The sequence below is a fragment of the Tetrao urogallus genome (assembly GCF_951394365.1).
Source record: "Tetrao urogallus genome assembly, chromosome: 14".
Lineage (NCBI taxonomy): Eukaryota > Metazoa > Chordata > Aves > Galliformes > Phasianidae > Tetrao > Tetrao urogallus.
This window is the reverse complement of record NC_136827.1, coordinates 13,740,147-13,760,603: the sequence shown is the minus strand read 5'-3', so window position 1 is coordinate 13,760,603 and position 20,457 is coordinate 13,740,147. Positions and strand designations below refer to the sequence as shown.

Genomic DNA, 20,457 nt, shown 5'->3' with positions numbered 1-20,457 from the left:
AAGCAGGATAGCAATAATTTAATAGGGTGGCTAAGTCACCAGTCACTGCTAGAGACCAGGTTGGTATCTGGCAGCAAGGAGTGTTGGGCAGCCCCTGCCAGCGCTGCTGGAGCACCAGCTTCCGGCACGGCACCAGCCAGGCACCCATCTATTTAAGGATTCCTGCAACAAAACCTGACGGACCCAGTTTCAAGGTCTATAAACCAAAACTAGCAATTCTTCCCAACCTGGAGCTGCTAGGCTGCTCCAGCTCCCCCAACGTTTGCAGGCTGCCAAGGAGGGAGAAGCTTACAGCTGTGAACCACAAAACACTGGAGCTGGAGGGGAACCCATGCTGCGGGACATGAGAGGAGCAGCCAGTCCTGCCCCAGCTTGCTCATCCCCACCAGCACCCTTACAGCCATGACCCCACTCACCTTCTCCCCTCTTTCACTCTTCTCTCCCTTTTCTCCTCTGAGACCTGGGAAACCCTGTTATGGATTTTTTTTTTGGTGGGAAAAGAAAAGGGGTGTAAGCTTACTTTGTGCACATCCCAGTATCTCAAATCAACAAAAGCAACCAGCAAAGAATATGGCATTTTCTTCCTTTTTTGTCTTTATATCTCATAAATTTATTGGGAAAGCTAGTGCTTTAACTATCCTGCTAATATTTCATCTATAAGAGATTTTGGTTTTCCTGAATCTAATGCAAGTATTCTCAACTGGGAGAGAAAGCCCCCCCAGCACCTTCAGCTGAGCAGTGGTAGGCTGTGTGGCACAGTACTGCTGTGCTGTGGGAGCAGCCAAACACTGCTGCCGTGAGTTACGCCTCTTCCTACTGACATCATTCTGTGGGTGCCCTAAGAAGGGAGAACAGTCTGTGAAGTGTTAGTTATGTGTATTTGTGAGAACAGCAAGCAATCTTGACGGCCTTCACATGTGTGTGATTCACATTTTGACACATCACTATTAACTTTCTCCATACTCACATCTAATCCCGGCTCTCCTGGCTTTCCCTGCAGTTGTAAAAACAAAAACAAGACACATTGGACTGATTTCAGTGCAGCAGGCAAAGATTTCCATTTGGTGACATACTAAGTTTGGTGGAAGATGGTGAGGGTTGCACACCTGTCTGTGCACTCAGCATTGCCTGTCTGGGCTCGATGTGCTCCCAAGTTGTTCAGGGAGCAACCACTACACCCAACTGCTGTCATCAAATGCTGACAGATGCTAAAAAACAGCAACTCATTGGAGCTGAGGTTCTGGAGACGAATGTTGGTAAAATGAGCAACTTTGACCAGGAAAAAGCTTTGGCCATCAATAACCTAGCTTCTATGGAGCTCCAGTAGGGAGAAGGAGATCTAACGCAGGCCTACATCAATGATTACCTTTTCTCCTTTGGTACCAGGTAAGCCAATGAGCCCTGGAGCACCAGGGAGACCCTTGAAGGCAGTTAAAAGAAAGAAAAGAAAGCGTTAGGAAAGTTGCTGTAAGGCTGGGTTCTGCCAACAGTCAGAAGTGAGACGTGGGGAAACAACTCACAGCTGGGCCCGCATCGCCTTGCTCCCCCTTCTCACCGCTGTCACCTTTTTCTCCCTTTGCACCATCCAAGCCCTGCAGAAATGAAACACTGGCATCAGCCAAGCAGCACGCGGGCCTTGGGAACAGCCTCAGGTGGGAAGTTGGTGCAAAAAAGCAGGATTGTGCTCTCAGGCAGAGCAGTGCAAGCATAAAACCCGCTGCACCAACCCCAAACACAGCTGTGGCAAGGACACCTCCCAGCAGCTCAAACCCTTGCTGCTGTTAATGTTCTCCTCTTGACCAGACCATACAAGAAAGAGTTGAAAATAAAGGTTTCAGTATGTGGGTTTGGAAACCCAGACTTGCATGTGCTGCAGGCTGACAGGACTCCATAGTGAATTTAAGATCATAAAACGTATTTGGAAGGAAGAATGGCTTATTTTCAAAAACACCAACTGCTGAACAACACAATCAAGGGATGTGTTGTCACAAACTGTGACAAAAAAAATCAGTCCCCAGAGCTGACAGTCCTTTGTGGTCCTGCAAATAATGCAGTGGAAGCCTGGAAACAGAGGGTGACATTTGATTTATTGACTTACTTTAGGCCCCTGGATTCCTGGAGGACCCTACAGGAAAGACAATGGTGCATTATAAAAGCAGAATTTAAAAACAAACCCCTACGTCTGCTTCCCAAACCGCTTCTTGCTAAAGTTACGGGCTGACAATAGCTAAATATTTCTTTTTCAAGACAGGTGGTAGTTTATTTGGTTCTCCTACGTCAAATCAGTGGGAAGGAACTGTAAAAGGCTGTGTTGCGTAACACACAACAATAAAATGCTGAAGAGTCAGCTCTGGAGGGAGAGCTGTGCAGCAGTGCAGAAACGCTGTGTGGTTGTGAAGCATTTCCCTGCGTGGTCTCCCCGAGGTGCCCATGGACCAGTGAAGGTCTCCCAGCTTTCCTGACTCCCTTGGCAGCTCCTCGGCCTTTTGGAACACTGTAGATACCAAACACCTCAGAAACCTGCACTGAAAATGACTATGTGTATTCACATCACTGCCCACATCCTCTCCTGCTGCAATCAGTGGCAAAAAAAAAAACTGACCCGGGCAAATTTGTGGGAATATCAACACCACAGTGGTGGGGAACCCAAATTGACAGCAGCCCAGATTAAACAGAACAAAAACACCCTCTTTCCTTTCACTAATTGCATGGTATAACTCTGCAGCTCTGTTCTATTGCGCATGCCAGTGTCCCATCATCCTACCATGGGGCCGGGCAATCCGGGCGGTCCTGGCTCTGGGATGATCTGCATGAAAGAAATTAAATGGCACGTTAATGGGGCTGGGAACGGGGACACAGAGAAAGCAGGCAGCTCAGGAAAACCTCACACAGCGCAGGACTGCTGTAGCCTGCCCTCTAATTTAATAGAGGTAATCCAGGTATCTGCTAACCAAAGAGGTGCCCGTAGAATTTGTAGGTAAATGGATCTCAGTAAGCACACAGATCAGGCTGGCCTCAGAAATGAGAGGCGTGGGCCATGCTACTCAGTACATTTGCTAGTTGCAAAATAGATTCAATGGAAAATGAGGTCATTTTCCATATGGACACAAACCAGCCTTTTTGTTTAGAAAAAAAAAAAATAAAAAATCAGAATTAGAGCTCATATGTCATTAATAAACACCTAAAAAAAAGTTTATGAATTTTGATACTAAGCACAAGGCGTGAAAAAAGAAAAAAGCAGGAGCCCTATAAAAACAGCACAAAGCACAGTATGTTTTTAGAGCAAAACAAAATAGCATTCAACATCTCAATTACCAAAGCAATGTCCGAAGTGCCTACACAGTGCCTGATCATTTCCCTCACCTTCCCTAATACACAAACCCCATTTAGAGGCATCCCAAAGTTCTCATGCAGAAGGTCTGTCCTGTGCTCTGCACTGATGCACACACCAACTTCCCCTGCCCTTGCCTCATGGAAGAGGCTGCGTGGTGTCAGTGCCTTACGTGGTTGTTCTGCAAACACGGTGATCCAGTGTCTCCTTTGTCTCCTTTTGGCCCATCTGCTCCCTGAAAGATACGGATTTTGCACTGAAGTGTCTCATCTCCCAGAAAGAACAAGAGAAAAATGCATTTGTCTTCTCCTGAACGCCATCTTCCCTTGCTCCAGCAATAGCTGCGGAGCTATTTGAGAAAAGGAGGTTTTCCCCAGGCTGGAGCACACATTTCATTTATTCTGAAGAAAGCCACTATCAGCATTATTAGTTAGGAACACTCCAAGTCCCCACTTCCTCCACCTGAAGCAGTGTAGTGTGGACAGCCCACTGTCCAGCTCAACAAAACCCAACCACGCTCCAAGACTTGCAGGAATCAATGCACTGCAGCACACAGACATACCGGTGGACCTGATAAGCCCATTTCTCCAGTCTCTCCTTTCGGTCCTGTGACCCCTGCACTGCCTTGGTCACCCTTAGCTCCTTTGGGACCCTAGAATTTTACAGAACACAGATACGGGTGTTGAAGAGAACCAACCAAATCAACAGACAACCAACCTGTTTCTGCCTCTCTGCTGTGTTGCTCTTTTTCCCCCCCCTCATTGCAGCGCCAACTCGTGAAAACATGTTTTAATGTTAAAACTCACACATACTGATTTTGCAGACACAGCAGAATTTCGCTTGGCCACAGCAAAGAATGCAGCAATTAGGTTTTGGAAGGTTTATGTCAGAATTTGAGACTGTCTCACAACTTGTAAAAGTAGCCCATTTAACTAAGCAGATGTGGACAAGAGCATCATCTGCGTGCTCAGAGCTGAGTGTTTAACTCAGGGAGGTGCAGCGTTGTAGGGCTGTAGGGGCAGGCTGATGCTGGCTTTCACAGGGGCAGCCACCACAGACACGCAGGTCACTTCTCTCTAACTCAGCTCCTGAGCGCTCTCCTGCACCATTCCACCCAGTCCAACCATGCTGTGTACCTTTTCTCCATCCAGTCCAGGTGGACCTGGCAGGCCCAGTTCCCCCTGAAGCAACACAAAGAAAGCAGAGCCAACAGTAAATTAAATCAGTAAATAATCCTAGGAAGACATTTTGCAAGGAAAGAAGTTACTCATTTATGGTGGCTATAGGCTCAGCATCGGAGTGTGAGGAGCAGCGGTGAGGATGACACCCAGATCTGATGGGCTTCATCGGCCCAGCACAACCTGGGCTGAGGATGGGCAGCACCAAAATCCTGCCCTTTCCCATGTGCTGACACACACTGGTAAACAAATTAAGCCTTCTTTTAAAGAAAACTATAGCTGACAGTAAGTTACTGGTGATCAGTTATGAACAAGGGTAGTGGCAGTGCAGCAGGGGCACAGTGGCAGGGTGCAGGCACTGCCCCAGCATGTCGGTGTGGGGCAGGAGGTGAGCTCATACTGCAACCTGTGACGCTCCCAAACCCAACTCAGGCATTTTCCCCCATTTTCTTCTCTCTCCTGTCCCATGTAAAGTACCAGACCAACCAGGATTTCAGCCCTCAGGTGTAGGGCAGAGATGGATTCCTTCCTGGGACATGTGCGTCTGTAGGGGACCAAGAACCAAGGAAAGGAGAGCCCTTCTTGGCTGCTGTATGAAAACTTGCTTTTTCAGCTAGAGGAAGCGTTAAGGAAGCATAATTTCCTTCACTATACAAGCCCCAAGTCTTGCCTTGTTTTAGCAGACATTTGCCCAGTCTTATGACATGAGAGCCACTAATAAACATCCAGCTCTGTCAACAGCACAGCCTGCACTGGCGGTCAGCCTTACCTTGGGGCCTGGAGCTCCCTGTGGGCCCGGTGGCCCTGGGGGACCTGGCGAGCCCTAAAAAACAGCCAACAGAAGAAGCATGAGCACAACTGCTTCGCCTTCCACAGAGCACACGGTGTGCTCAGTGCCAGCACAAACACACCCGTGAGCTCAGCCCCTGGCACTGAGGGTGCTGGTGAAAGAGAACACATGCCCCGAGCCATGCAGCAGGCAGGGTGCTGTGGGGTGTCAGCACAGCCCCACATTTGATTGCATTGTTTGCATTCTGCTGGGTACAGAGAGCACAGAACACCTTACGTTGCGAGGTGCAAGTCATCTCAAACAGCAAACTCACGGTCTCCCAGCTGAAAAATAACCCCATGTCACACCTTTTGTCCTTCAAACACTACCATGTTAATCACACTGGAAGCTGCGTAAAGCAATCGCTTCTCCAAGCTCTCTTCCCACATATGGTAAGCGTGCAAACAGACAACAACAAGCAGAACGCCTATGGCCGAGCAGTGTGGTGTGCTCTCAGCCATGTCCCCATGCACACACAGGGACGTCCTGCAGATGGACCCTGCTGCATCTGCTGGGGCCGCCCCGAGGAGCTCCATCCACAGCCTCCACTCACGGAGCTGCATGCCGTGCTCCTGTCAGAGCAAACCGTGCAGACATCTGGCAAATGGTAATTACCACCACTTTGTGTATCCCTGCAGCCTGTTATAAAACAATTAGGATGGTTCTCAAATGTGTCTGTAATTAAGTATTTATTCTGTTCGCCTTCTTTTATCCTAACACAAGCAGCAGGGAGAGGCCTGGCAGGCGCTGGGGCAGGTTAGCACCCAGGCACTGCACCCCATCCTCCCACTGCCTTCAAGGACACCCAAACAAGAGACAATTGGCAGTGAAAGCCACGCACAGGGTGGAATAAACCCTGCCCTCTGGGCTGGCTCTGCGCTAAGACCTCAGGAAGGAGAAATAGCATAGGACTTCAGCCCCTCCCTGCCACCCCCAGGAACCAGCTCACCTTGAGTGCATCCAGGATGCGGCCGTCGTAGTCGATCACCACCGTGTCACCCTGTTCCCCTTTCAGGCCAGGGGGACCCTGCAACCGAGGACAAACCTGTTTAGTTTTTGCAGCACCTGAGAACCAGGCTGTGTGACAGCAGGGACCCAGCAGCCCAGTGTCTGGGGGGGAATTACCAGGCACCAATGTAATGAGCTCCTAGATAGACAGCTGTCATCCATCCAAACCTCAAAAGCCTACAAACGTACGTAACGGAGGGGTGCATCAAAATCATTGAGTAACCCTATTGACAGCTTCTTACAACAAAGGAAAAATGTTGACAGGATGGTCACGCTGATAAGAAAAATCAGACTTTACTGCGTTTCCCAGCGCTGTCTCCACGGGCAGTATTTGGTAGTATTTTAATACACACCATCTGTATTTCCTAACACAGAACTGATCCTTACACTATTTGACAACATGCTAAACAGGAGGAGGTGGCGTGGGGCAGCTTGGGGCATGGTGAACACTGAAAGGAAAATCCTGAACATCCATACCCGGGGTCCGATGGAGCCGACTCCTCCCTTCTCACCAGGCTCACCCTGAAAATGCAGATCATATTTTTTGTTTCAGAAACACCAAGGAAAATGTGGAATATTTATCCTACAACTAAGTTAAATGGCACGAGATGCCAGCATGCATTTCAGATTCAAGGCAAAAAGTATGGTGCCAACAAGGAACTGATGCACCCAGCAAAACAAAAGCCCCCCAAAAACACAACAAAACAAACAAAAAGCCCAACAGATCTGACTTCAGAGCAAATGCATTTTGCACAGAGTGATGCTGGAGGAGCTAGCTGGCAGCAGGAAAGCATCCATCCCATTTGCACAAGTGCTGCCTGCTGCTCCCGCCATGCCAAGCTCTGGCTCCTTGTGCTGCAGCTTCTTGCTTCAGGCTGAATATTGCATGTGGAAAGTCTCAGCCAACATGTTTAAACCATTTCTGAGGGCGACTTTAAGGAAGGAGTCTGTGCCAGTTATTTTTTATTATTATTTTTTAAGTTGTGAGTTTTGAATGGCTTTAATATTCCCACCGCAGTGACCTGGAGTTCAGCTCAGGATTCAGAACTGCCCCTTCTGCCATCCCATGGAAATCTATTCATGAATCATATTAAAGCCCTTGAGATAGTAACACATAATAAATATACAAACACAAGAAGTCTTCATAGGAAAATTTCAATTCAGCAGACCCTAGGCGGAACAAACAAGCACTGCTACCCTGTTTTTAAAACAAAAAACGTGAGAGGGTCATCCAAGCCCACGTTTCTGCATCCTGTATAGCCTAGCAAGGAGCCATGGCTGCTCAATACAGAAAGACCAGGGATAGATCAGACTAAATAAGAAGCAGCTGAGGAGGGAATAAAGGCTCATGAATGCTGTCCATGTTATATCATCACCACTTAACATATCAAGACTGTCTTACTACATCCCTTTGCAGTTCTGAAGATAAGTAGAACAGTAAGGCACATAAGCGCTCTCCACTTTGAAGCGATACCACAACAATCAATGCATGAAGGTCAAAACGTGATCAGAGATTTAGCTATCTGGGGAAAAAAGAGGCAATTCAACGAAAGACATTAAAGGAGATGATTTTTGGATCTCCAGCTTTCATTAAGCTGCCAGAAAAGGGTAAAATACTCCTCAAAAATCTCCTATTTGTTTCATTTTTGGCACTTTATGAGACTTCTAGACAGTAAAGGCTTATGACACCAACCCAGCCAAAATGCAGTGCCTCCCCAGCAGGCTGCCACTCACCTTGGGTCCTGGCGCACCATCCGTGCCATTCTCTCCCTTCAGACCCGTGCTTCCCTTTTCTCCCTGAAAGCAAGATGATTTAGATGAATGCTATATAGTTAGGATGCAGAACAGATTTTTCCAGGTTGTAGTTTTCTTGCTTTATTGTTACTTTTATGAACACAAGCGAAGAAAGCTCCGTTTTCAGCCTAAAACGTATCACATTGCCTATGTGCAAAATGGGGAACATTCAAGATGAAGGGGAGCTTTACAGGCTCAGCAGTCGGGCTGTAGGTTGTATGCTCATCTGCAATGTTGGCTCCACAACTACAGTCCAAAGGCTCCCAACTGAGAGCCCACTGGGTACAATGCCCCATCCCAAAGCCCAGGCCATCGCCAGCAATGCTGTTTGAATTGTTTCCGCAAGTGGAGGCTCTCCATGGCAATTCTCTGCAACAGCCAACAAGTTGTAAACTCCAGGCTTTCTGACCAAGGCAGAGGGATGAGTTACACATCTTTCTCTTTTTTGTTCTTTTCCCATATTCAGGCAGAATTGTATTTCTCAGCACGTCCCAACCACACCGCAGTGCCAACAAGCAAGCCAGAGAACAACAGGTGCTGCCAAGCACACACATTAGATAGACACAGAGCAGACACTCACCTTAGAGCCTGAAAGTCCTGGTTCCCCTGGAATGCCATCATCACCCTGATGAAACAAAACACAGCAAGTGAAACACAGAGGGCCTGTACACATGTGCCATCTGGGTTCAACTCTTCATTCACCCTCATTGACCTGAGCACAGATCCGAGCTCTATTCGGGTTTGCAGGAAGCCAGGAAAAACCTGCAGCATGGTCTTCTGCTCCCATCCAGCTCTGTGTCGGCCTCCTCTGCTCACAGGTATGGGGTATGGCCACAGAGTTATATATTTGACCCACAAAGGGTATAGGGGAGCCTTGCTAATTTCCTACAGGCCTCCTGCAAACTACCCCTCATCCTCACGGACTTCACTGTGACCACCAGCACACCAGGGGATCTTCGGGTTTCATGTGTCATGCTTTGTTCTTCTCCTGAAGTAATACTGTCTTGTAGGTGCTTAAGAGGTTAATTTTGCTGGGCAGTTACCAAAACTTTACACAAATTGTCATCTGAAAAATGCACATGGCCACGTCTGTTTTGGGGCAAAACAACCAGAGGAAACGCCTGGGCCCTGTCACCACTTTGGTTTTGGATGAAGGCAGTGATTTATTCACTCCTCGATAGGGCCAACAGCAGAAAACTTGGACACGTGCATCTCCCAGTCTTTGACACCCAACCCAAACAGAGCATCTGTCCTTCTGAGTGTGGGAAATTCCTCTCCTGCCCCTGAGAATTGACCACACTGAGACTGTGTGTGGCCGTGCCTCTCCCTGGGCTCTCCCAGGAAACTGAGCCCACCACAGGGCCTTTGGGGAGATAACATCCTCCAAAAGCTTCTCAGTCAAGCTCGAATTATTTGAGCAAAAGGACTCAGACCTACTGCTTTGTTTTGGCATCCAGCATTTCATTCTTTTTGTCTACAGGGCAGATGTGATTGCAGCTTCTGGCCTGTTTGCTGTAATGAAAGCCATGCTTTGACATGGCAGCATCTGCGCTTTGGGGTTGTGCGGTCGCAGCTCTTCGTGGAGCACACTGGAGGGACCCTGGGGAACAGCACTGGGGTGCTACATGCAGCCAGGACTGCAGCTTCTCCATCACCCTCTGGAAGCGGTTTCCCTAGTCTAGAACTCAGCAAAGTAAAGCAAAGTCACTGTTTTACCTTCTTTCCTTGCATGCCGGTCTCGCCCTTCAAAAGCAATAAACACAGAGGAGAAAGATTAGGGAACAAGAAAATAAGGCCAATTGCACCAATACTCAAAATTCATTGTCAAGTTCAAATAATTTGTTGCTTGCGTTGGTCAACTCCATGCTCCCAAACTGGAAGGAAGCACGTTCCTACAGCACGCTGACCTCTAACTCCCACAGCTCCTACCCCACCCCATTTCAAGGTTTTACCAAGGGCAGGGGCTGTGCTTTCTGTGTATTGTGCACACTCAGACAACTTCAAGTCAATGGTTAATTCAGTAGTGCAGAAATTCAGTATGTGATCAATACGGATGAGAACAATTCCACTGTGAAATGTGTGTGTGCATTTCTACTCCTCTTCTACAGAAATATGTCAAGAATTCTTGTTAAAATGCTGATCACCCACCTTTGGCCCCGGGGGTCCCCTGGCACCCTATGGAATGAAAAATCAGTTTGTTATACTTATAGAGCAAAACAGAATACAGACACGTCCAGGAATATTTTCATCCCCATGAAAAAAATGATGCAGATGCCAGCTTTTCATCCTCCCTTATAAATAGAACCATGCTCCCAACAACAACTAGCAAATAGATACACGTATATATTTTTACTTGTGCGTTCTATGCATTACAATTTTTGGCATCAATACGCAAAGACATGAAAGCACCCAGTGCAGAGCAAGCAGCACACGGAGCGAGGGATGTCCTGGGCAGTGCAATAGGAACACCTTCGTGCAATACTAACCACAAGGCCGTCGTCCCCTGGCTCGCCTTTAAGACCCTACAAAAAAAAAAAAGAAACAAAAGAAACAAGACCTGGAAATACCTGTCATTCATTCCTCATTCTCAATACTCAGTGATCAGGCCATCCAACAGCATTGTGTTTCAGCTTATTTCTTTATTAAATGTATTGCCAGTGATCTGGAGATTTGCAACAGGTCTTCTGATGCCTACAAATCACTGAGGAGATCCCCCTTGGGCTCTCTGCATTACAGCTGGTGGCCACAAACACACGCTCCGGGTCCAGCTCTTTTCTCCAGAGCTGAAGATGGAAACCTCCCTCTGCTTCCTCACCTCGAGACCCAAGGCTCTGCAATGCAAGCAGCCACCAGCACTGGGGACACAGCATTTGGGATGGGGAAGGGGATGCTCTTAATTCTCCGCTCCCTCACTAGACTGGGGACCACACAGCATGTGCCCACTGCACATCTCTGGTCCTTACAGGGGGGCCTTGAGGTCCTCTTGGGCCATCCTTTCCTGTGTCACCAGGAGGCCCCCGGGCACCTGGGGGTCCTGGTGGACCAGGGGGGCCAGTGGCTCCATCTCGACCTTGATCACCCTGGAAGAAGTTCACACAGATATGGTGAGATGAAGCAGCACGGGCAAGCACAGCAGCTTGGTATTGACCAGAGGGTGCCCACAACACATGCATTGCATCCCCAGGCCATGGGCAACTTGATCTCTGCCATGTTAGAATGAGGGTAGTATGGTCGGGTTGTGGTTGGACTCGATGATCTGTGAGGTCTTTTCCAACCTGAGCAATTCTATGATTCTATGATCCCAGAGGGGTTAATTGCAGCAGCCAATTAGGAAGGCTAAGAGCAAGCTCAGAGCTGCTCCAAGACCTTTGAGTCTAGTTCCTCAAATGGAATTTTGCTCAATGCCTTCCAACATGGTTTCATCTCATTAAGCCTTTCCCCAGCGACCATCTGCATAGAATCCACCAATTCAACATACCCAGAAATAAATGAAACCCAACAACATGCTGGCATGGATCATGCACACAAGTCCAGACCTTAGCAGACCACACAAAAAAAATCTCGCCCCCCCCCAAAAAAAGCAGTTCTTAGTAGTAAACTTTAAATACAGCCAAAGTCCTATATTAACATCCAGCTCAGCTGACATCCTACTGGGATGCAAGGGAAGAAAGCAGCCACTGCCTCTCCTTGTGATTGCAAAGGTTTGGTGCACGCTGTGCAAGGGGAGCGCTGCAACCCGCCGCCGGCCACCGCGGTTCCGACATGTGGCTACACAATGGAAATCCTCATGGAAAGGCTGTGCCATAAATCTTTTAGCAACATCTGGATGGGTTACCAGCGAGGCACCAACAGGACTGTATTTAATATGTGGTCCACCCTCAAATCACAGACAAGTGTGGGATTTTCAGAAGTCCTTAAGTGACTCAGCAGCACAAACCCCGCTGCCTTTCAACGAGATCTGCGCTCCTAAATCACTCGCGTGATTTTTAAAGACCCTATCTGCTAATCCTGAACGCTGCATCCAATGGTGACAAGAGTCTCCCACTGAATTTTACCTAATTAAAAAGTCACATTTAGAGCATGGGGATTTAAGCAATTGCATTTTAGTGCACTTTACTTTGATACCAGCATTGTCCATACGCCCTATGAACATTTATGGGGTTTGCTGCATGATCCCCGCTTCCCATAAAGGACCAAATGCTGAAACACCATCACTTTTATGTCTCCTTGCTTTGCCAAAACTCCCCCTGAATTCTGACAGGGCTCACCCCAGCTGCTCCTTGCAGGCACCTCTGAGTGCTCCATGGCAGTGACAATTCCAAACAGCACCAGTGCGCCATCAGCCAGAACGAGGGAACAAAAGCAGCTCAGACAAACACAGCAAACCAGAGGCAGCAGATTTGATACGTCTACCTTAAGCACCCGGCGGCTAAAGACCAGCTGATCGTTAGCCAGAAATCCGTGATTGAGGCGAGGGAAAACCATCTAGCACAGTGCAGGGGAAGGAGGAAGAGGAAAGAGCAAGAATTTAGGATGCAAGCACAGCAAAGAGTGAGTTTGAAAGGCCATAAAATGCACAACAACTTCTCTTCAATAATTAATTGATATAAGAGGAGTAGGTCTAGGTGGCTTTAAAATTCTGGACGCACTATCAGTAAGTAGACACAGCAGAACAAATCTCCTTTCATGAGCTTACTGCACAATAGGACATTCAGGGCTGCTGGGTATGGACGATTCTCTACTGCAGGACTCTTCTTCAGAATGCAGAGCATTTTCCAGTAAAAACCACATGGGATATATCCCAGCATTTCTCCAGAGACCAAATATTATCTTTTTTTTTCGGGCTAAAATGAATACTGATGTATTCACCAGCCTGCAAAACACTGATAAATCTCTCTGATTTATATGATGCAAAAACAATGTATTCAGACCATGTCAGTAGTCATTGCTATTGTCTTTCAGCCTTCCCACTTATCTAGAGAGAAGCAGTAGGTTTCCTTTCTCAGACTGTTTTTGCTTGCTCCCTTTTCCACATCCAGTCCAGGGTTCATCCATCAGAAGACCGCAAGAGGAGAGACTGAGCAAGCAGCACGTCCTCCAGGAAAGAGGATTTTCACTCTGCAGAGAGGCTTTAGCTCAGCCCTCACTCAAATACAGCCATTCTGGAAAGGAATAATGTTCAAATCCTAAAGGGTAAAACTGAGATGAAACTCATCCACATTAATGGTGTCACAGAGCCCTTGCACATTTTATTTTAAATGATTCCTGCTAAGGATGGTGATTGCCCCTAGGGCCATGAAATGCAGAGATGTCATCTCTGGCTCTGCAAACATCTGGACTACAGAGAGGAGGGTGCCAGGGGAGCACACAGTAAGCCAGAGCTGCCCCAAACTGCACTGGCCCTGAGGCATTTGGGCTGTTGGATCTGACCTTGTGCAGCAATGTGGCCTCAGAGAAAAGAAACCATGAACACTGACATTTGTCAGCTTCAGAGTATGCGATTTAGCTATTTCAACATCATGATTCAAAATAAGTAAATACTATAAAGATCTGTACATTTCCACAATGGCTGTCACGGTGAGCCCTGCAGGACACTCCACGTGCTGAGCTCTTAACCTGCAATTTGAGCTCAGCAAGCATCTTTCTTTTTGCATAAAGAGAGAAAAAGCCCCTTTTCACTTGCTGAGCCCACAGCTGTTCAGCTGCACCAGGTTTAACTCCACAACAGCTCAGAAGCTGACGCTGCTGGGACAGTCCCCGGCCATTAAGCAGGAGAGCACCTCATGGGCTATGGAGCATGGGCCCTTTTCTCTGCAACACGAGGCAGAGGCACTGGGAAGCAAAGCTAGAGAGCCAACAGCCTCAGGTCACCTTTGCCAGGCACCTGGACACCGGATAAAACCTGGTGATGCCGCACTGCCGTTGTCCCCGAGCTGCCTCATCTCAGCAGTAAAATGCCTGAGACATTTTGGCAAAGCTCACAATCCTTGCTCTTCCTTCACCTCACCTCCTCCAGTGACTCCCACCCGTGGTGCCTGTCAGAAGTTATACTTGGGATTCTTTAAGACACGTGAGGACAGGCTTGTGTTGAAGCCCCTCTTCTCTCCTTGAGAGCCAATCTGGCACCACTGCCACATGCACAACCCAGATGTGCAAAGTTCATCAAATCCCATCATTTGTCCAAACGTCTGCATTGCCAGTGAGAACAGGATCAGCTAAGCCAGGGTAATAAATCCAGAGCGGCCGTCCTGGATTATGAAGCTGTTTAGAGGTGTAAGGAAGTGTTTAAGAGAGAAACCAGCATGAATTGCAGGGCACAGAGGTCCCAGCTCTGACAGCATCCTGCTTTGGCTCCTTCTTTCCTCCCCAGAACAGAGAGGACGTGTGCTCTTACTTTCTCCCCATCAGTGCACCCAGGGGCATTGCACCAGTGCTGGGTATGTTTGTTCCCTGCCTGGTTAGGCACAGTCCCACAGCGCCCTTTGCAGGCCCTCAAATGCTCAGTTTTACCATTGGGTTTTGCCTGGGACAGCCCAACAGGAACTGCTGCCTCCAAAACTCACCCCCAGTATTGACACGAGCCATGCTCCTGTGTGTAATAACCACGTATCCATGCTGCTGGCAGGTATTAATTAGGGACAGATACAACAGCAGACACCAACACGTCCAGTAGCTGTTCCCCAGTATCCTCATCTCACCTCCATCGCGTGCAGTCCCTCCAAAACCAACCCAAGTGCTATTTTCTTTTAATCTGCCATTCCTGGGGATAACATGCTTGTGTTCAGTGACACGCACTGTCCCAGCCCCACCTCCCATAGACACATTTGTGAGCACACAGTGCTGGATACAGCCAGAGTTATTTATCTTCCCGTTGATGTGATGACTTGCTGTGACATCTTTCAAAATCAGCTCAACAAAGCTACCACCGAAACTCAAGGAAGAAGATAGATTAAACTACGAAATAAAAAATAATCTGGGCCAGATGGTATCAATAAGTTTCATATCCAACCCAGCCCTGAAAGCTGGAGATAGAACAGCACGATTTTCACAGCCAGGCACTGGTTGGTAGACCTACTTGGTCCAGCCTTTTTCTTATTCTTGTGTAATATATATGTGAATATATATGCATATAAAATACGCATAAATAAGAACAAGATGATACAAGAATAAAATAAAATCTGAACAAAGATCAACCATGGGAAAATAAGCACATAATTATTGGTAGATTAAAATATTAGACAAACACTGCTGTGGAAGCTGGTGCAAGTTCATGTCTGCAAGCCCAGCCCAGGCCTCTGCCCACTGCTCTGCAGCAGGATGGGGGCTGCAGGCAGCAGTCAGGCCCCCTGCTTACCTGGCAGCATGAGACCTGGAGCTCCAAAGCCTCGTGAGCACCTCCAGCACCAAGCAAATCACCGACCCCACACCTACCCTTCCCAACAGAAATAACCTACAGCCCCAGTCAGGGAGCAAAGACTCACAGCCATGTGCAGCTGAATTGTCTTTGAAAGCCTTTTTTGAGGGTGGGTGGGCACTCAGAACAAGGCTGAGATCTTACACTGAACCCCCCCACAGCTGTGCAGGAATAAATCTGGCTGGGGAATTTTAGGGGCTCTTGAAGCCCAGGGGTGACATTTCCAGACACACCCGTGGAGCTGCTTTGGGAAAAAAAATGACACCAAAAAGCACTTAACAGCCTCGAGCAGAAAAAGGAAAAATGGCCCTGATGCATCTCCGGCCAACATCAACCACTGCCCTCTGCAGAAAACTCCATCTACGTTATAGACAGAACAATTTCCCCCTCACCTTTTAACAGCCTTCATTCTCAATCACAGGCAGCCTAGGCACTGCCTGCACATCACCCTTTTCCCAGCAAGAGAGGACAGATCTCCACCCCACCCAACACAGCACCTTGCCTTGGGAGCTACGACTTCCATCATGTACTGGTTCTTTGACGCCAGCAGACAAGGAGCACAGCTTTGAGAGGAGAACATCTCTGACATGGAAAGAAGGAATGAGGGATAGGAAGGCACGTGAAACTCTTAATGAGGCCCGTGAAGATCTTCAGCTCCTTTCCCCATTCTCATGGTTAGACTGAAACAATGTGAAGAGCTTCAACGGCAAAACAAAGCATTTCCAGAACCACCGCGTGGACAGAGTTGCACGCTTTGCACAGTGACCAAACCCAACCAGAATTGGGAGTGAAACAACACACTGTGTCACTACTCACCCTCGGGCCGATGTCCCCTGCTTCACCCTGTGCGTCAGGAGGAACAGCAAAGGTCAGCTGTTAGAGGTCAGATTTCAAACGCGAGGAACCGAGCGCGGGGTCAGCTGGACGAGGGAACAGCACACAGGGGAAGTGGGAACGGTCCTATTGCTTAACGTATTCAAAACCAGGGAGGAGAAGTCTTGGAGACAACACAATAGGGAATGGTTCTGCCCTGGCAGGCGATGAAACATAATAAATCTGAAACAACGGACTGTTTCCAACTTTAAGGCTCCGCTAGCAAATGCTTATGTCCTACATATGCATGGACTAACATCACTTTCTGTACAGTAATGACATTCCCTGGCTGCTCGAATTTCACAGGAGGATGTCATGCAAACAGAGAGATGGAGCCCGCAGCCTTTCAGCTCCTGTGCTGACACAGCTCTATGGCTGAACCAAACCAAGTGGCAATGCCATGCTGTATGGGATGTGCATGGGCAAAGTGAACAGAAAGAATCACAGCAAAACAAGGACATGCAGCAGTTTCTGATTAACTGCATGCTAATATAGTCTTTACCTTTTCCCCTTTTGGTCCTGGAGGCCCCTGAAAAAACATAAGGACAACAAATCAGAAACAGTGGAATCAATGCATACACTCTTACCCCAGTATCAAAACCAAGCCGATTGCTTTCACCAGTTCACAAACCTGAGGCATGTAACTATTGCTTTAAGCAGTTCGTTGCTGGACAAAAACAGCACACTGCTGGGAAGCAGCAAGGGGGTCTGCCTGCTATGCAGGCGCATAGGAGTGGAGAAGGGCTGGGCAGAGCAGGCAGCGTGACAGCCTCTCAGGGGCAGATGATGCTGAATAGATACAAGACATTTCTCAAAGTATTAAATCACTTCTAGAAAAACACATGCTCAGCATATCATTACAACAATTATACATCTGTTTGAAATAAACAAGGAGGATGGGCTGCTTTCTTTGGCCTATTCGCTGAAGACATAAGTCATATTCCTTCTAAACAGCTTTCTGTAAGACATACAGCCAGAGACACACTGCAGCCCCAAAGAGAAGCCGCAGAGCTTTGATGTGCTGCTCTACATCCTTCAAGCACAAGACCATCAAGCATCATTTGCTCAGTCCAGCACACGGCGTGGAAGCAGCGCGGCACAGAAGGAGGCAGGAGGTCAGCAGTGATGCTGGAGCATCTGCAGCCTCGCACTGCATCCCTCCTGCTGGTAGCTTGGCTCTGAGCAAACCTGCTGGCCGCTCACTCTTATGGAAGAGATCGTGAGCAGTCTGGTTTGAGTTTGGCCACTCTTAAGTTTGCTTTTCATTCAGGCTCTCCCTGCTGCTCATCCAGAGGTCTCCCTCCTCCCCTTCAGCCACTCGCATCCCTGTTGGTGAAGGAGTGCAGCGCTGAGGTTTGCATCACTCTTTTAATTATGGTGTTTTTTAATTATGGTGTTTTGCTAATTCAAAGACAATATAAAAAAAAAAAAAAAAGCAAAAAAAACCCAACCACAGCTATGAAAAAACATACAACATAAAGCTATAACAAAATATTCCCTAGCTGGCTAGAAATTAGGGTAGTCAAGAAGTTATTCCAGACAAAGACTGAGCGACTTTAGAAAAAAAAAAAAAAATTACCACTTGGTCGAGGACCAAAGCTTGAAAAGATTTCAGATGGTGCCCTCTAGTGAACGTGGAACAAACTGAGACTGGGAAACAAAAACCAGAAGCAGCCACGCCTGCAGCAGCTTTCCAGTGAAAAGACTCAGCACTGACCGGTGCTCAGCCAACACCATCAGTGCGTGTGCGACTGTAAAAATTAGCAAGAGAAGCATAGAGCACTGAGCGTCCACAGGGCTTCTGAGAAAAAAAGAAAGAAAACTCAGGCCCAGGGCTTAAACTTGCACGTGTTACTGATCACAGTGTAATTATTCTAAATGCAATCTGCCCCATAAGCAGTTGTACACACAGAAAATATCTGGATTCAGGTTGTATTTGGGATTCTGCCTAGACATGGCACAGCAGTGTGAAGGAAGAGATGACACGTTCAGCAGGTGCTGCTACTTACCGGTTTGCCATCCAAACCAAGGGGACCCTGAAAAGGGATGGAAGAAACAATATGATTAAAGAATAAAATACTCCAACAATTTACAAACGTAGCAGTATCAGTCATGCTCTGAGAGAAACTCTACTCGCATACTGTACAATCCTTGGCTATGCTACTTATACACCTCATCCTTCATGCATGCGATCCAGCAAGAAGGTTTCACAGCAGCTGAGCGAGAGGTGACAACTTGCAGAGCACAAAGAGGTGAGGAAGGAAGCGACAGGGTTAGTGACAGGGGCACGTGGTTCTGGCACAGCACTCAGGACTACCTCAGGTTTTTAAGGACTAAGAACTGCTTTGGTTAAACTGATGGGGTCCCAGGAGTGATTCACCACAGGCTTGGAGCAGGATGTGCTGTTCTGCTTTGTCCAAAGGACATGCTAAAGCTCTGCTGTACTCTGTAGGGAGCACCCATCCCCCCCAGATCATAGTGGGAAGCCTCATGGATGGGGCCAGGTGTCTCACTGGTGAGGAAGGAAGGGTGCATCCATCCCACAGATCTTATGTGCTTGTCCCATCAGCAGCAGCACTCCACCAGAAATACAGCTGTGTTTGCAGGACCAAGCTCTGGGCTACCCCAGCTCTCCCTTTCCTAGCACTGCTGCAGGAGCATGTGGTTGATCAATGTGTGCAGCTATTTACGTTTAACAGTAAATCCAAGGAGAACTGCATTTTCCCTCTCCTCTACCTGCAGCCTAGGCTCATAAAGCCTCTCCTCACATAGACAACTCAGCCTGGAAATGTTTCCCAAAGAAATAAGACACGATGGCTGCAAGTCCACAAAGTGCTCAGGCTCCTTCTTGCACCACAGACCCCCCAGCCCAGGCTGACAAGGGCTCCAGGCAGAACCCAGGGCTGTGCCAGATGTCCCCACAGCATCTTCAGCTTTGCAGCCTGGAGGACCTACTGAAGCACACACCCTCTAGATGGTTGCATAACACAACAATAAAGAGTCAAAGTTTTCTGTATTAGGGAACTGTTTAGGGTGAACTTTTTCCGAGTTTAGTTTAAATCTATGATGCTGAAATGGAGATTAAAAAAAAAAAAAAGCAGAAAAAAAAAAAAAAAGAGATGTTTGTAAGAGAAGACTAAAGTCTGCATTAAAAATAATGTGCCCGTCTCCCAGCTCCAGCTGTCAGTAAGGAATAAATCAGCCTGCAGCAGCAGTACTGCCAGGCTTGGAGTGTTAAACCTCAGGTCTGCATGGCTCTGTTGGATGAGAGGCAAACCCAGAGGGGTGGGGGAGCAGTGCCCAGGATATTCACCTGAAAACAACAGGCATCCCTGCACACCTGAGTTTTTGGAAGCTACCAAACCCTGATTATCTATGTACTGTATGTCATTTATGAGGAACTACCAGCATATAAATGTCAATATACAAAAGTGTTGATGAAAGATATGAGTGAACTTAGCAGCGTCCACTGATACAGGCTTGTGTACCACAGCCAAACTACTCCTTCCCTGACAGATATCGCTCTGCACTTTAGTTCACCACACTTCTTCACATCAGAGTGTTTGGGAAAGGTTTCAGGTCTGCCAAATTTCCCTCCTGAAGCTACAATTGCTGGAGCTGTTTGACCTGAATCTCCCAATGCAGCTACTGGGGATCTCCAGAGGAAAAACATGGGACCTGAGCAGGGAACTCGCAGCACATCCAAGTTCTCAACGAAACAGAAGTCCCACGGATTTAAAAAATAAAAGAAATTTATAACAGCAATTCATCAGCTTCTAGCTATTCTTGTATCAGTCCACAAAGGGACATCCAGAAGGAAAAACAATAGCCTATTCAAAGAATGTTTGTTTGAGGGAAAGCATTTAATGCTCAAGAGAAACAATATCCATTGGGCTTTCAAAGGGGCTCTGGGCCAGCCGCTCCGCTGAGCGGACAACGCCGTAAGTCAGGCTCGTAAACGCTCATCAGTTCAGGCTGAGGTCTGATGGGCTGAGCCCAACCTGCCCGGCCAGCAGCCCATGGCAGAAGG

General features: G+C 47.7%; 1 protein-coding gene across 1 annotated transcript in view; it reads right to left on the bottom strand.

The window, feature by feature from the left end:
• The window catches only part of COL23A1 (collagen type XXIII alpha 1 chain), a gene marked incomplete at both ends in the record, with an annotated part of 151,066 nt that overhangs the window by 4,153 nt on the left and 126,456 nt on the right, over positions 1-20,457 (bottom strand). The window contains 23 exon segments of the mRNA XM_079542266.1: positions 417-470; positions 968-994; positions 1,367-1,420; positions 1,521-1,592; positions 2,099-2,125; positions 2,765-2,806; positions 3,504-3,566; positions 3,894-3,983; positions 4,468-4,512; positions 5,279-5,332; positions 5,954-5,977; positions 6,288-6,365; positions 6,824-6,868; positions 8,081-8,143; positions 8,721-8,765; positions 9,857-9,883; positions 10,289-10,315; positions 10,627-10,662; positions 11,104-11,220; positions 12,554-12,625; positions 16,371-16,397; positions 16,930-16,956; positions 18,437-18,463. Coding sequence (XP_079398392.1) covers positions 417-470; positions 968-994; positions 1,367-1,420; positions 1,521-1,592; positions 2,099-2,125; positions 2,765-2,806; positions 3,504-3,566; positions 3,894-3,983; positions 4,468-4,512; positions 5,279-5,332; positions 5,954-5,977; positions 6,288-6,365; positions 6,824-6,868; positions 8,081-8,143; positions 8,721-8,765; positions 9,857-9,883; positions 10,289-10,315; positions 10,627-10,662; positions 11,104-11,220; positions 12,554-12,625; positions 16,371-16,397; positions 16,930-16,956; positions 18,437-18,463 — 1,143 coding nt within the window.